General features: G+C 34.5%; 1 protein-coding gene across 1 annotated transcript in view; it reads left to right on the top strand.

Moving 5' to 3' along the window:
- SCFD1 (sec1 family domain containing 1) overlaps positions 1–15,588 on the top strand; it is a 130,361-nt gene that overhangs the window by 63,699 nt on the left and 51,074 nt on the right. Inside the window, exon 15 of the mRNA XM_059057225.2 lies at positions 10,875–10,971. Coding sequence (XP_058913208.2) covers positions 10,875–10,971 — 97 coding nt within the window. The remainder of the gene's footprint in view (positions 1–10,874; positions 10,972–15,588) is intronic.

The following is a 15,588-nucleotide window of genomic DNA, read 5'->3' as shown; positions in this document are numbered from 1 at the left end:
CATGGGCTTGCTTCTTATTGTGGTGGCTTCTCTGTTGCGCGGCATGGGCTCTAGATGCGCAGACTTCAGTAGTTGTGGCTCACGGGCTCTAGAGCACAGGCTCAGTAGTTATGGCACACGGGCTTAGCTGCTCCACAGCACGTGGGATCTTCCCAGACCAGGGCTCAATCCCGTGTCCCCTGCATTGGCAGGTGGATTCTTAACCACTGCGCCACCAGGGAAGCCCAATATATGCATTTTTAAAACTTATTTAGCCCATATTTCTCAAACTCCGTTGACTTTGGAACACCTCTAGGGATTATTTCTTATAATCAACTCTGAGAACTAGCATTCTGTAGAACATGTTTTGTGAAATATTCTTCATTTAATCAGTGAAGGAAATAAGATACACTTCTCATATCTCCAGAAAAGGTTAAATGTTCCCCTAGTTAATGGCAGAGTTGGAACTCAAACCTGGACCTTTTTGTATTTTGTCTTGTTATCTCTTTACCATACCATTTTTCATTGTTATTCAGTTTCAGTCCAGTTCAGTTTATCAAGTAAAGTCAAGAAATGTTTCATTTAAAGAAATGCCTTAAAGGATTTTGCATTCTTTTACCTGACTCCTTTTGATACTGCCATTTTTGCTTTCTTTTCTCTATACTTACTGATCACCTACAATGTACAGTTCTGTAGATGGTTCTTATTTTAATCGAGCGAAAATATTTACACCCTGATTATGTGAGTACTAGAGTACCTTTAAAAAAACATGTATTTTAAGATACTATGTAAATGAACGTGTTTTTACTACAGTGCCTTATAGAGTGCTTTACACTTCACAAATATTTTATTATCAAACGTAGCATCCTCAGATCATGATTGTTGGCTGAAAAATGTGAACATGTGATGTATTTTTTTCCTTTTAAAGAGAACAAACTTCTTTTGTGCACTTGTATATCAGATAATTTAACATAATAGACATGTTCTCTCATTCTACAGAGGAAAACAAATCTCAGAGATACTGAGTACATGACTTGAGACCAACTGCCAGAGACTGAACTTGAACTTTGGCTTTTGACTTTTAAATCCCATACTCTGTCTACTGTGCTGTAGTTCCTTAAAACATAATCACCAAAAATGTAATGAGAATGGTTTTGCTCTTTTATAATCCCTTTAGAGTAACCATGGGTTCAAAAGTAATGTAAACAAGCAAAAAGTAGAAGTAGGGAACCCCTGTTGTCTTATTAAAATATTTGACCATTCAATGTGTTTATTCATTAATTTAAAAAATACTCAGTTGGCCTAGTCCTTTATGTCCATGAATGCTTAAATAGGAAATGAAAATTTAGTGAACTTTTAAATTGTTTCGTAAAACAAGTATACTTTTTAAAATAATGGGTTTGTTTTAAAGGTCAGTTATGTTGAAATACCAATAAATACCTCAAGAAAAATTCCATACTAGGGTTACTTATTGACTGTAGTAGCAAACATGAATACATACAAATATATGTATGTATTATATACTTTGTGTATTTATTGTCAATGTAAGACTACACTCCTAAAGCTATCTTTTTTTTGAAGCACATGCAAAATCATATCTATGTTGTTTTCCTTTGGTTTGAGTTATTTTATATAATATCTATGGAGAAGTAAAAGTGAAAGGTGTTATTATTCAAAGCTACACAAATCTTCCCAAGATATTGCAAACACTCTTTATTAAATGTGGCCCTTTCTTTTGTTTTACATTAGATGCATGTCTTTTTTGGCTTTAGGTTTTTTTAAATTAATAGACTATTTTTTTAGAGCAGTTTAATGTTTGCAGGAAAATGAGTGAAAAGTACAGAGGATTTCCATGTATCTTCTTACCCACCTGTCCCCAGTTTCCCCTGTTATTAATCTCTTGCATTAATGTGGTACATTTGTTACAATTGATAAGCCAATATTAATACATTATTAATACCAACTAAAATCTGTAGTTACATTAGGGTTCACTCTTTGTGTTGTACATTCTGTGGGTTTTGACAAATGTATAATGACATGTATCCATCATTACAATATCATACTGTTCAACTGCTCTAAAATCCCCTGTGCTCCACCTATATATCCCTTCTTCCCTCCCCCCAGATCCCTGACAACCACTGATTTTTTATTGTCTCCACAGTATTGTTTTCCAGAATATCAGATAGTTGGAATCATACAGTATGTAACTTTTTCAGAGTAGTGTCTTTTATTTAGTAAAATGCATTTAAGACCCTTCTGTGTCTTTTCATGACTTAATAGCTCATTTCTTTTTATTGCTAATAATATTCCATTGTCTGGATTTACCATAGTTTATTTATTCATTCAGTTATTGAAGGACATCTTGGGTGCTCCCAACTCTTGGCATTTATGAATAAAGCTGCTATAAACATCCATGTGATGGTTTTGGGGTGGGCATAAGTTTTCAACTCCTTCCAGTAAATATCTAAGAGGATGATTGCTGGATCATATGGCCAGAGTATGTTTAGAATTGTAAAAAACTGCCAACTGCCAAACTGTCTTCCAAGGTGGCTGTACCATTTTGCATTCGCATCAGCAGTGAATGAGAGTTCCTGTTGCTTCATATCTTCACCAGCATCTGGTGTTGCCAGTGTTGGATTTTAATCATTCTGATAGGTATGTAGTGTGTCTTTTTTTATATATGATGTCCTATGTTTTGTACATACTTTATTTTTATTGAAGTATAGTTGATTTATATACAATGTCGTGTTAGTTTCATGTGTACAGCACAGTGATTCAGTTTTATACATACTTTTTTTCAGATTGTTTCCCCTTATAGGTTATTACATGTACATACTTTTATTATTTATTTAATTTAATTTATTTATTTATTTACTTTTGGCTTCTCTGCAGCAGCATGCAGGATCTTAGTTCCCCAACCAGGGATCGAACCCACGCCCCCAGCATTGGAAGGGTGGGGTCTTAACCCCTGGACTGCCAGGGAAATCCCAAGTGTGTCTTATTTTAATTTGCATTTTTCTGATGTCATACGATGTGAAGCATCTTTTCATACACTTACTTGCCATCTGCTTATCTTCTTTCATGAAACGTCTGTTCAGGTCTTCGGCCCATTTTTAAATTGTATTTTGTTTTCTTATTGCTGAATTTTAAGAGTTCTTTGTATTTGGTGAGGGGGTGTTAGAATCCCTTAATGGATGTGTCTTTACAATTATCTTCTCCCAGTCTATGGCTTGTCTTCTCATTCTCTTGGTAGTATCTTTCACAGAACAGAGGCCTCTAATTTTAATCAAGTCCATCTTTTTAATTATTTCTTTCATGGATCGTGCCTTTGGTGTTCTATCTAAAAAGTCACCACTATACCCAGGTCATCTAAATTTTCTCCTGGTATCTTGTAGGAGTTTTATTTTTGCATTTACATTTAGGTCTGTGATCCATTTTGAGTCAATTTTTGTGAAAGGTGTTGGGTGTGTCATTTTTTTTTGCATGTGGATGTCCAGTTGTTCCTTCACCATTTGTTGAAAAGACTTTCCTCCTCCACTGAATTGCATTTGCGCTTCTGTCAAAGATTAGTCAGCTATATTTGCGTGAGTCTGTTTCTGTACTATCATTGATATATTTGTCTGTTTTTTTTTTCCACAAACACCACACTGTCTTAATTATTGCAGCTTTTAAGTTAAGTATTAAAATCAGGTGTTGTCAGTCCTCCATCCTTTTTTTTTCCTCCTTCAATAATGTGTTGACTATTCTGGGTCTTTCCTGTCTCCATATAAACCTTAGAATGAGTTTGTCAATATCCACCAAATAACCTGCTGAGATTTTGACTGGAATTGTGTTGAATCTATAGATCAAGTGGGAAGAACTGACATCTTGACAATAATGAGTCTACCTATTCATAAATAAGAAATATCTCTTCATTTATTTTTTGAGTACTAATAAAAATGGTATTTCCTTTAATTTCAAAGTTCAATTGTCCATTGCTAGTATATTGGAAACCGGTTGACTTTTGTATATTAACCTTGTGTCCTACAATCTTGCTATAATCACTTATTAGTTCCAGGAGATTTTTTGGTGTTTCTTTGGGATTTTCTACATAGACAGTAGTGTCATCTGCAAACAAAGACAGCTTTCTTCTTCCTTCCCAATCTGTATGCTTTTTATTTCCTTTTCTTGTTTATTGCATTAGCTAGGACTTCTAGTACACGGTTGAGTAGGAGTGTGAGAAGGAACATCTTTACCTTGTTCCTGATCTTAGCAAGAAAACATCTAGTTCATTTGCATTCTATTTTCTGGAAGAGATTGTAGAGATTTGGAATGATTTCTTCCTTAAATATTTGGTAGAATTCACTAGTAACTCACCTAGACCTTATGCTTTCTGTTTTGGAAAGCTATTCATTATTGATCAATTTCTTTAATAATATAGGCCTATTCATTCCATAAGTGAGTTTTGATAGATTGTGTCTTTCAGGGAATTGGTTCATTTCACCTAGGTTATCAAATTTATAGGCACAAAGTTGTTTAAAATATTTTTATTATCCTTTTAATGTCATGGGATCAGTAATTATGGCCCCTCTTTCATTTCTGATACTATTTATGTCTTCTCTTCTTTATTCTTAGTTAACCTGGCTAGAAGTTTTACCAATTTGATTGATCATTTCAAAGAACCAGCTTTTGGTTCCAGTGATTTTTCTCTAGTGATTTCTTGTTTTTAATTTCATTGATTTCTGCTCTGATTTTTATCATTTCTTTTCTTCTGTTTACTTGGATTTAATTTGCTGTTCTTTTCCTGGGTATATCTTTTGAGAGTTCAACACATTAGTGAAGTAAAACTAAATGCTTCTGAGAGGTATGGTAAAATAAGACATAATAGTTTACAGGTGCCATATTTCTCCAGAAATATAGATAAAGCAATTTTTTTGTATTTCATTATAATAAGGTTGCTAATATTAGTATTTTAATATTTGTCATCTATAAAGATCATTTCATATACATTTAAAATTTCTTATTACATAGATCATTTTTGTTAGAATTTAAATATTTTTAGTAGGAGTCAATATATAAGATAAATTTATAGATTAAATAAACTTGTTTTCTTATTCTAAAACTCAGCTTCCACGAATAGCACATACAGCAAAAATCATGAAATAGAAACTCACAATAGTTTCTATATAGTTATAATTGTAATTCTCAAATTTGGCTTTGAATTTTCTGGCAACCACAGTAAAGAGATACAATTAAATTCTTGAAAAATTTCTCAGAAAGAATTTGTTTTTTATTCTAAGCAAAGTGTTCCTTAGTATTATGTTACAACAGACATTGTTCATATTGGGCATTATCTAGAGTAAATTTAGTGATGTATAACAATGCAATATTTTAATATCAGCTACTGTCATGGATTTTACACAGCAACTTAATGAACATTAAGGGCATAATATTAAAATATAATTCATTGAGGGCAGTTTTATGAGTGACCAATGTCATAAAGTCTAAGTTTATAACATTCTAGTGTTTTTTTCCTTACACTAAGAATAGAATTTTTAGTAACTAAAGTGGAAATATTTTGCATTCTTTAAATAATATAATAATTATCACTTTTTTAAATTGGCTGGATTTAGATAGCAGAGAAGTTGAGGTTACGCCTTCCGATTTGGGCCTGGAATGCTAGAAAGTCAGTGTTGTTGATTGAGAGAAAAATGCATATATTTGGAAATGAGTTAACTAACTAGTAAGGTTGATAGCCTGTTGTAGAAATTGAAGATCCTAATCAGGTTACTCACCTTGACAGTATACTGTCCCATCTCTGCACAGAAGTGAGGTAGAAGTATAATGATGAATTTTATTCAAGATTTCTAAGTCACTGTGGCATATGAGCAAATGCTCCAGAATAAATATTCTCAGCCAGCTGTGCTATAGAACACCTTAAATATTTTCATGGAACATCCAGTTTTAGTGCAACATAATTTTTCATGTTAGCAAACCCATATAAACCCACTGGCATGAAATGCAGCAAAAAATACACCTAAATAACTAAAAATATATTAACATGCTATTGTGTTATATTATGAAAGGCAATTGAGTTTTAGAGAATTCCAGTCATCTTGCGGGGCACAAGGCATAAAATAATGAACAAATAGCTTAGTATAATCTAGACTTTATACTCTAGTGACATATACAGACCACAGACTATTATAACACAGCATACAGAGGCCACTCACCTGGAGGAAGAATTATCCAAAACAGCCTTGAATGATGATAGGAACTGCACATTTAAAAAAGAAAGGAAAAACAAGAAAAGGCTAGAGTGTAAAGGATCTTCAACTTAAGATTAGGTTATATCCTAAAAGTATAGTTCTAAGTTCATTTTAGCTTAAGGATATACTTTCCTATAGACATTAACATGGCAGATAGGTCCCTGTCCTACAAACCCTATTTAATTCATAATCTGGAATGTTTCAAATGTTGTGTTGCAGCAAAGAAGGGTTTATCATCCCTTCTCTCTCCTGTAAGAAGTACTGGTAGAAGATTATTGGAATTCTTAGTAGTGAAAGGAAGTAATAACTGTCTAATCCCTTCTTGTCTTTACTTTTACTGCTGACTAGGGAATAGAATTGGGGCTTGGAGAAGAAGGAAGGCCAAGAAATACCACTCTAGTCTTTGTCATCACCTCAGTCTATGACTGAGGTTGTAGCTAGCAGTGAATAGGGAGTCCCAGAATGGTGGTGTCTGTAGCTAGGATAAACAGAGGAATGGTAAAAGAGAAGGAAAAAAATCCCCCACAGTCGTAGGAAGGAAAAAGGAATTCCTTTCATGTCCTGTATGGGTCATCAATAAATCTTCCTAGGTAATGGGTTCTCAAAAGGCAAGAAATGCATACTAGTTATACATCCCGAATGACTTGAGGGTTTTTAGAAGTGTCCCTTCTTTTGTTCTTTTTAAGCCCAGTAGACTATTGGCTGTCACCAGTCAAAAAATGCCATACACACAGACATATACATAACACTTTACACTTTATTTCAAATTAACAAAACTATAAACACAGTTACAAGTAAATGACAATTCAGTACATTTAGTTGGATAATATATATAAAATACATATATATGTGGTTAATTTGATATGAATGTTGACACAGTGCACTGAGAAATGAAAAACATCAGTCTGATTGTCCACTGATAACTCTGAAATTGGGAGGAAAAACACTAGAATTTTTTTTTTTTAATCAAATTCTTCTCTTAGCTCTTCTAAAGGGATTTTTAGGAAATTCATGGCTCTCAGAGTTTATATTCACTAGATATAATTTGTATTCCATATATAGTCCTTTATTTTTCTGTAATATTCCCTTCTTGGTCATTTATTCTTGATATTTATTGAAGCTACCAAAAATCTGTTTATTATCTTGACCTTGTTATTTTTATATTTTTAATTTGTCTATTTTCCACATAACTCTTGTTATCCAATTTTTGTCCTTCTTTGAATCCATATGTAGAAGAATAATCAATCTTTGGGACAGAAGTTGTTTCTCTTAGTATTTTCCCTTATTTCAAGAAAGTGAAAAAGGACCAACCTATAGATATTATGTCTCTGGACAAAGTAACCTTTTACCACATATATGTAAATTATGTGTATTACAAAAAAACCCCAAATATATACTAATTGACACATATACTTTCTTTCATAAAGCATATACAAAGGAAGCAATAAGTTGTTCTTGAGGAAAATGTAATTTTCCCTACTCTTTATCTGTGGGTGTACATTGGAGTATGACCTGGATTTGAATCTCAACTCTCTACTACTTCTACTCTGGTAACCTTGGATAAATTTGTTTCTTTGTGTCTATTTCTTCATCTTTAAAATGGGACTAATAATTCCTAGCTCATAGTGTTATCTGGAGAATTAAATGAGATAATCTAAGTTTGTAGTTCTTAAACACTGTTCTCTGGTACCCTAGAGCTCAATAGAGACATTTAATGGGTCACTTGTATCTTTATGTTTAGGGTTCTGCAGAAGATTTGGTTTGAGAAAGAGGGTCCTGAGGTTCTCTGTTTAAAAACATTTGAAAGCCATAGCTGTAAGTAAAGTGCCTTGCACATAATAGATACTGAACAGATACTAGTCCTTTCATGCAGGTTAGAAAATCTCCACTCCTTTCTTTCCCACATGAGGCTCCCTTCCAATCAGTATATTGAAATGCTGTTATTTTTCTTTAACTCCTTTATTGAGATATAATTCACATACCATACAATTCACCTATTTAAAGTGTACAATTTACTGGTTTTTAGTATATTCACAGTTATGCAACCATAATCACAATGCAATTTTAGAACATTATCATCACCTTCAAAAGAAACTCTACCCATTAGCAGTCAAATTAACTTGTTTTTGAATTGTTTCCATTGTTAATTAGAAGTTAAACTAGGGGTAAGCTAACACATCAACACATCAAGAAGAGCAAAATGAATCTAATGTCTGTACCTCCATAAATCAGTGAACCATGTTTCTTCATTGATTTATATAGGTACAGACATTAGATTCCATTATGGCATTTAGCCTACTTAGTTTTATATATTAAATCACTAAAGACTTGATTCTTTACATTTTTCACTTATAGAGGTTCATTTATCTACCTTCATAACTTTTAAAGATGACTACTTGATCTGTATATGTCCTGCTCTTACCTTAGACGTTCAACAAATATTTTATCAAGTACTTGTTATGAGCCAGGTGCTGTGTTAGACTCCTAGGGTTAAACAATTAATTAGACACCCTTTAAGGAGTCTACAGTTTTAGGAGGGTAACAGGTAAACCAAAGACAGTAATGTGGTGTGATCATTTTTATGAAGTGTACAAAGTGCTGTCAGTACACACTTAAGGGATTAATAAATTCTCCCAGTGACGAAGATTGGGGGAGGGGCAGGAAAGGGGAAGAACAGAGACTGAAGAGTTACAGAGATGCTGCAAAGAGGCTGGACCTTGAAAAATGAGTAGAATTCACTGGGCAGGTGATGGGCAAGAAATACATTCTAAAAAAGCTAAGAGTATAACCCAAGCCTAAGCCTTGAGGATTAAAAGCATACACTACATTTAATGAAAGTCAGTGAGTTAATTGATGTGACTAGAGGGAACTGAACCTAGTGAATAGTGATAAAACAGAAAATTTGGCTGGAGCAGATTGTGAGGGCCCGAAAGTCAGCCTAACACCTTATTTTATCACCTTCCCCCTTCCATTCCTAACTTTACAGATAATTAGCCTTTCCCAATCTAATATTTATGTTAACATAGTTCCTACTACTATTATCCTAGTTCCCCAGGAGTTATCTTTGACTTTTTTTCACTAGCTTCCTTCCCATATACATTCTCATGTTAATTATTAAGTATCTCTGTCTCTTCCTTTCCATTCACAGTCACCACCATGTTCTCTTTCCTAGGATCTCCTTTCTATTTCTTTTGTTCATTTTTGATATTACATTTTAACATTCCTAGGACTTTACCTCTCATCTACTTTGTTATTCAAAGTAGCTTTATACAGTAGTTAAAATGGTTCCTGTATCAGGGAATCTGAAGAATATGAAGAGCCATTTATAAAAAGGAAAACTCTGACAGAGTTTATTAACTCTTATCTAGACTTCACTAATAAGGAAATTCTCCATGTACTGGTTATATTGAGTGAAAACAAGGGACAGAAGAGTATAGTATATTACCTCTTGTGGCAGAAAGCAGAGGGATCTTAGGGTATAGATACTATTTGCATAGAGAAAGTGAAAAACTATAGGAGAAATAAAGAATATCCAAAGAAGCAGGTGGAAATTGGGTGGAAAAGGACAGGAGTGAAGACAGGTCTCAATGTATTTACCTTTTCATGTTGTTTGGATTTTCAAACGGAATATTTCATCTGTTTAAAGCTCTGGCCTTGTGTGCCACCGCAGGGGAGTGGGATTGAGGGACTCGTTGATTGCCTGTTGCCTCATATATGAAATCACTCCTGAGTCTGCCATTCAGATCTATCCACTCTGATTATGCCTTGGTATGATCCCTTTAACTGAAATGAACTCTGTCTATCCATGTCTCCAAATCACTTTCAAAACAATTCAAAAACTCATCACTTCCTTCTCCACAGTTGGTTAGTTATTTATTTCATTCTATCATCTGAGCTTAATCTATTTTTTATATTCTATATTTATATTTTAGTTCTTTGTTGGTATCTCATAAGTATTCTCATTTATTTCATGAATGGTTTCTACTTAGATTGGTAATACCTTCAGTAGTAAAGCATGTTCTTTTCTCTCTTTTGTCTTATTTGAAGCATAATTTAATAGATATTCGATAATTTTTATTTACCTTGGATTATCCTAACATGTTAATTTCATTTGGATAATTTTAATCAACGAATTTTAAATTAGAAAAGCTGCCTTACAGAAAAGCTAAGTTTGACTACTTTTCCATTATCTAAACTTCAAAGTATTAAGTAGGAAAATAGTTTATTTAAAAACCATTGAAAATAATTAGGGTAACTTTCCAGTCAGGATGAAAATATCTGAATTTACTCACTAAAAAAGTAAACATAACACGACCACTTGACATTAATTTGCATGGAATACAGTGTTATTTGTATGCTAGTTACTAATTAATACAATAATTGAGATTTGTGTGATTTTTTTGTCTTTGCTAATATATGACATGCAGAGTTAATTCTGAATTTAGAAGTAAAATATAAATATAATAGTCAATCTATCATTGTTTTTACATTAACTATATGATCAAAAGTAAGAAACTTTAATTCTACTAGGAAATGAACAATTTGTTTTTCAAATTGATCATAGAAAACAGAAACTTGTAAGCTGAGAGTCCTTTAGTGTGTTTTTATTACTTGATGTATTCTAATCTGACACTTATTTTGAAACAGGCAAGAAAATTGGATGTATATTTTGAATATGAAGAAAAAATAATGAGCAAAACTACTCTGGATAAATCTCTTCTAGATATAATATCAGACCCTGATGGTATGTACCATGAATTTGAGGTTAATGTAAGTTTTACTTCTGATGAATCCAGCATTTTCAGTTTGAGTAAAATCTGAATAAAATCATTGTTTTTCTCACAATCTTTGCTATTAATGAGATAATTAAATGAGCTATTTCCTGTTGAGAAGTTTGTAGCACAGCAGTTACTAAAGTAGAAAAATGATTTACATTTTATTTTATTGAACTTTTCTTTGATGGATGTAAGTGCTTTTTTTGGGGGGGGGGGTATTTAAGCACTTTTTATATTCATTTGTTTAAAGTGATACATTTAAAGCTCAATTTCTGCTGACTCCAGGAAGATTTGAAGGTAAAATATTCAAAGCAAGCATCTCTAAGTGATGCTGTTTCTAATTACTTTGGTTTCACCCTAAAGAGTTTCCTAAAAAGATGTATCTAAAACTGAATTTTGTTTTAAATATTTAGGGAATTCACTTTTTTTAAACACCTTTATTGGAGTATAATTGCTTTACACTGGTGTGTTAGTTTCTGCTTTATAACAAAGTGAATCAGCTATACATATACATATATCCCCATATCTCCTCCCCCTTGCGTCTCCCTCCCACCCTCCCTACCCCACCCCTCTAGGTGGTCACAAAGCACCGAGCTGATCTCCCTGTGCTATGCGGCTGCTTCCCAATAACTATCTACTTTACATTGGTTAGTATACATAAGTCCATGCCACTCTCTCTGTCCCAGCTTACCCTTCCGCCTCCCCGTGTCCTCAAGTCCATTCTCTACGTCTGCGTCTTTATTCCTGTCCTGCCTCTAGGTTCTTCAGAACCTTTCTTTTTTCTTTCTTTTTTTTTTTTTTTAAGATTCCATATATATGTGTTAGCATACAGTATTTCTTTTTCTCTTTCTTACTTCACTCTGTATGATAGTCTCTAGGTCCCTCCACCTCACTACAGATAACTCAGTTTCGTTTCTTTTTATGGCTAATATTCCATTGTGTATATGTGCCACATCTTCTTTATCCATTCATCGGTCGATGGACACTTAGGTTGCTTCCATGTCCTGGCTATTGTAAATAGAGCTGCAATGAACATTGTGGTACATTACTTTTCTTTTTTTTTTTTTTTTTTTCATATATGCCTTTATTATGTTGAGGTAATTTCCCTCTATGCCCACTTTCTGGAGAATTTTTATCATAAATATGTGTTGAATTTTGTCAAAGGCTTTTTCTGCATCTATTGAAATGATCATATGTTTTTTCTTCCTCAATTTGTTAATATGGTGTATCACATTGATGATTTGCATATATTGAAGAAACCTTGCATCTCTGGGATAAATCCTACTTGATCATGATGTATAATCCTTTTAATGTGTTGTTGGATTCTGTTTGCTAGTATTTTGTTGAGGATTTTTGCATCTATATTCATCAGTGATATTGGTCTGTAATTTTCTTTTTTCGTAGTATCTTTGTCTGGTTTTGGTATCAGGGTGATGGTGGCCTTGTAGAATGCGTTTGGGAGTGTTCCTTCTGCAATATTTTGGAAGAGTTTGAGAAGGATTGATGTTAACTCTTCTCTAAATGTTTGATAGAATTCACCTGTGAAGCCATCTGGTCCTGGACTTTTGTTTCTTGGAAGATTTCTTGCATCTTCTCCATTTTGCCTCCATTCTTTTTCTGAGGTCCTGGATCATCTTCACTGTCATTATTCTGAATTCTTTTTCTGGAAGATTGCCTATCTCCATTTCATTCAGTTGTTTTTCTGGGGTTTTGTCTTGTTCCTTCATCTGGTACATAGCCCTCTGCCTTTTCATCTTGTCTGTCTTTCTGTGAATTTGGTTTTTGTTACACAGGCTGCAGGATTGTAGTTCTTGCTTCTGCTGTCTGCCCTCTGGTGGATGAGGATAAATAAGAGGCTTCTCCATGACTCTTTTTTTTTTTTTTTTTGCGGTATGCGGGCCTCTCACTGTTGTGGCCTCTCCCTTTGCGGAGCACAGGCTCCAGAGGCGCAGGCTCAGCAGCCATGGTTCACGGGCCTAACAGCTCTGCGGCATGTGGGATCTTCCCAGACCAGGGCACGAGCCTGTGTTCCCTGCATCAGCAGGCAGACTCTCAACCACTGTGCCACCAGGGAAGCCCCATGACTCTTTTTGAATTATGGTTTTCCCAAGGTATATGTCCAGTAGTGGGATTGCTGGGTCATATAGTAGTTCTGTTTTTAGTTTTTTTAATTTTTTTTTTATGTTGGGGGTAGGACTTTATTAGTTAATTTATTTATTTTTGCTGTGTTGTGTCTTCGTTTCTGTGTGAGGGCTTTCTCTAGTTGTGGCAAGCGGGGCCACTCTTCATCGCGATGCGCGGGCCTCTCACTACCGCGGCCTCTCTTGTTGCGGAGCGCAGGCTCCAGACACGCAGGCTCAATAGTTGTGGCTCACGGGCCCAGTTGCCCCGCGGCATGTGGGATCTTCCCAGACCAGGGCTCGAACCTGTGTCCCCTGCATTAGCAGGCAGATTCTCAACCACTGCACCACCAGGGAAGCCCTGTTTTTAGTTTTTTAAGGAACCTCCATACTGTTCTCCATAGTGGCTGTATCAATTTACATTCCCACCAACAGTGCAAGAGGGTTCCCTTTTTTCCACACCCTCTCCAGCATTTATTGTTTGTAGATTTTTTGATGATGGCCATTCTGACTGGTGTGAGGTGATACCTCATTGTAGTTTTGACTTGCATTTCTCTAACGATTAGTGATGTTGAGCAGCCTTTCATATGTTTGTTGGCAATCTGTATATCTTCTTTGGTGAAATGTCTATTTAGCTCCTCTGCTCATTTTTGGATTGGGTTGTTTGTGTTTTTGATATTGAGCTGCATGAGCTGCTTGTAAATTTTGGAGATTAATCCTTTGTCAGTTGCTTCAATTGCAAATATTTTCTCCCATTCTGAGTGTTGTCTTTTCATCTTGTTTATGGTTTCCTTTGCTGTGCAAAAGGTTTTAAGTTTCATTAGGTCCCATTTGTTTATTTTTGTTTTTATTTCCATTTCTCTAGGAGGTGGGTCAAAAAAGATCTTGCTGTGATTTATCTCATAGAGTGTTCTGCCTATGTTTTTTTCTCTAGGAGTTTTATAGTATCTGGTCTTACATTTAGGTTTTTAATGCATTTTAAGTTTATTTTTGTGTATGGTGTTAGGGAGTGTTCTAATTTTAGTCTTTTACATGTAACAGACCAGTTTTCCCAGCACCACTTATTGAAGAGGCTGTCTTTTCTGCACTGTATATTCTTGCCTCCTTTATCAAAAATAAAGTGACCATAGGTGTGTGGGTTTATCTCTGTGCTTTCTATCCTATTCCATTGATCTATATTTCTGTTTTTGTGCCAGTACCATATTGTCTTGATTACTATAGCTTTGTAGTATAATCTGAAGTCTGGGAGCCTGATACCTCCAGCTCTGTTTTTCTTTCTCAAGATTGCTTTGGCTATTCAGGTCTTTTGTGTTTCCAAACAAATTGTGCAATTTTCTGTTGTAGTTCTGTGAAAAATGCCATTGATAGTTTGATAGGGATTGCATTGAATCTGTAGATTGCTTTGGGTAGTACACTCATTTTCACAATGTTGATTCTTCCAATCCAAGAACATGGTATATCTTTCTCTCTGTTTGTGTCATCTTTAACTTCTTTCATCAGTGTCTCATAGTTTTCTGCATACAAGTCTTTTGTCTCCTCAGGTAGGTTTATTCCTAGGTGTTTTATTCTTTTTGTTGCTATGGTAAATGAGACTGTTCCCTTAATTTCTCTTTCAGATTTTTCATCATTAGTGTGTAGGAATGAAAGAGATTTCTGTGCATTAATTTTGTATCCTGCTACTTTACCGGATTCATTGGTTAGCTCTAGCAGTTTTCTGGTACCATCTTTAGAATACTCTTATGTATCGTATCATGTCATCTGTAAACAGTGACAGCTTTACTTCTTCTTTTCCAATTTGGATTCATTTTATTTCTTTTTCTTCTCTGATTGCTGTGGCTAAAACTTCCAAAACTATGTTGAATAATAGTGGTGAGAGTGGACAACCTTGTCTTGTTCCTGATCTTAGAGGAAATGGTTTCAATTTTTCATCATTGCAAACAATGTTGGCTGTGCGTTTCTCACATATGGCCTTTATTATGTTGAGGTAAGTTCCCTCTGTGCCTACTACCTGGAGGGTTTTTATCATAAATGGGTGTTGAATTTTGTTGAAAGCTTTTTCTGCATCTATTGAGATGATCATATGGTTTTTATTCTTCAATTTGTTATGGTATATCACATTGATTGATTTGCGTATATTGAAGAATCCTTGTATTCCTGGGATAAACCCCACTTGATCATGGTGTATGATCCTTTTAATGTGTTGTTGGATTCTGTTTGCTAGTATTTTGTTGAGAATTTTTGCATCTGTGTTCATCAGTGATAACTGGCCTGTAGTTTTCTTTCTTTGTGACATCTTTGTCTGGTTTTAGTATCAGCATTATGGTGGCCTTGTAGAGTGAGTTTGGGAGTGTTCCTCCCTCTGCTATATTTTAGAAGAATTTGAGAAGGATAGGAGTTAGCTCTTCTCTAAATGTTTGATAGAATTCGCCTGTGAATCCATCAGGTCCTGGGCTTTTGTTTTTTGGA

The sequence above is a fragment of the Kogia breviceps genome, chromosome 3 (assembly GCF_026419965.1).
Source record: "Kogia breviceps isolate mKogBre1 chromosome 3, mKogBre1 haplotype 1, whole genome shotgun sequence".
Classification (NCBI taxonomy): Eukaryota; Metazoa; Chordata; class Mammalia; order Artiodactyla; family Physeteridae; genus Kogia; species Kogia breviceps.
This window is presented reverse-complemented; position numbering and strand designations above follow the sequence as displayed.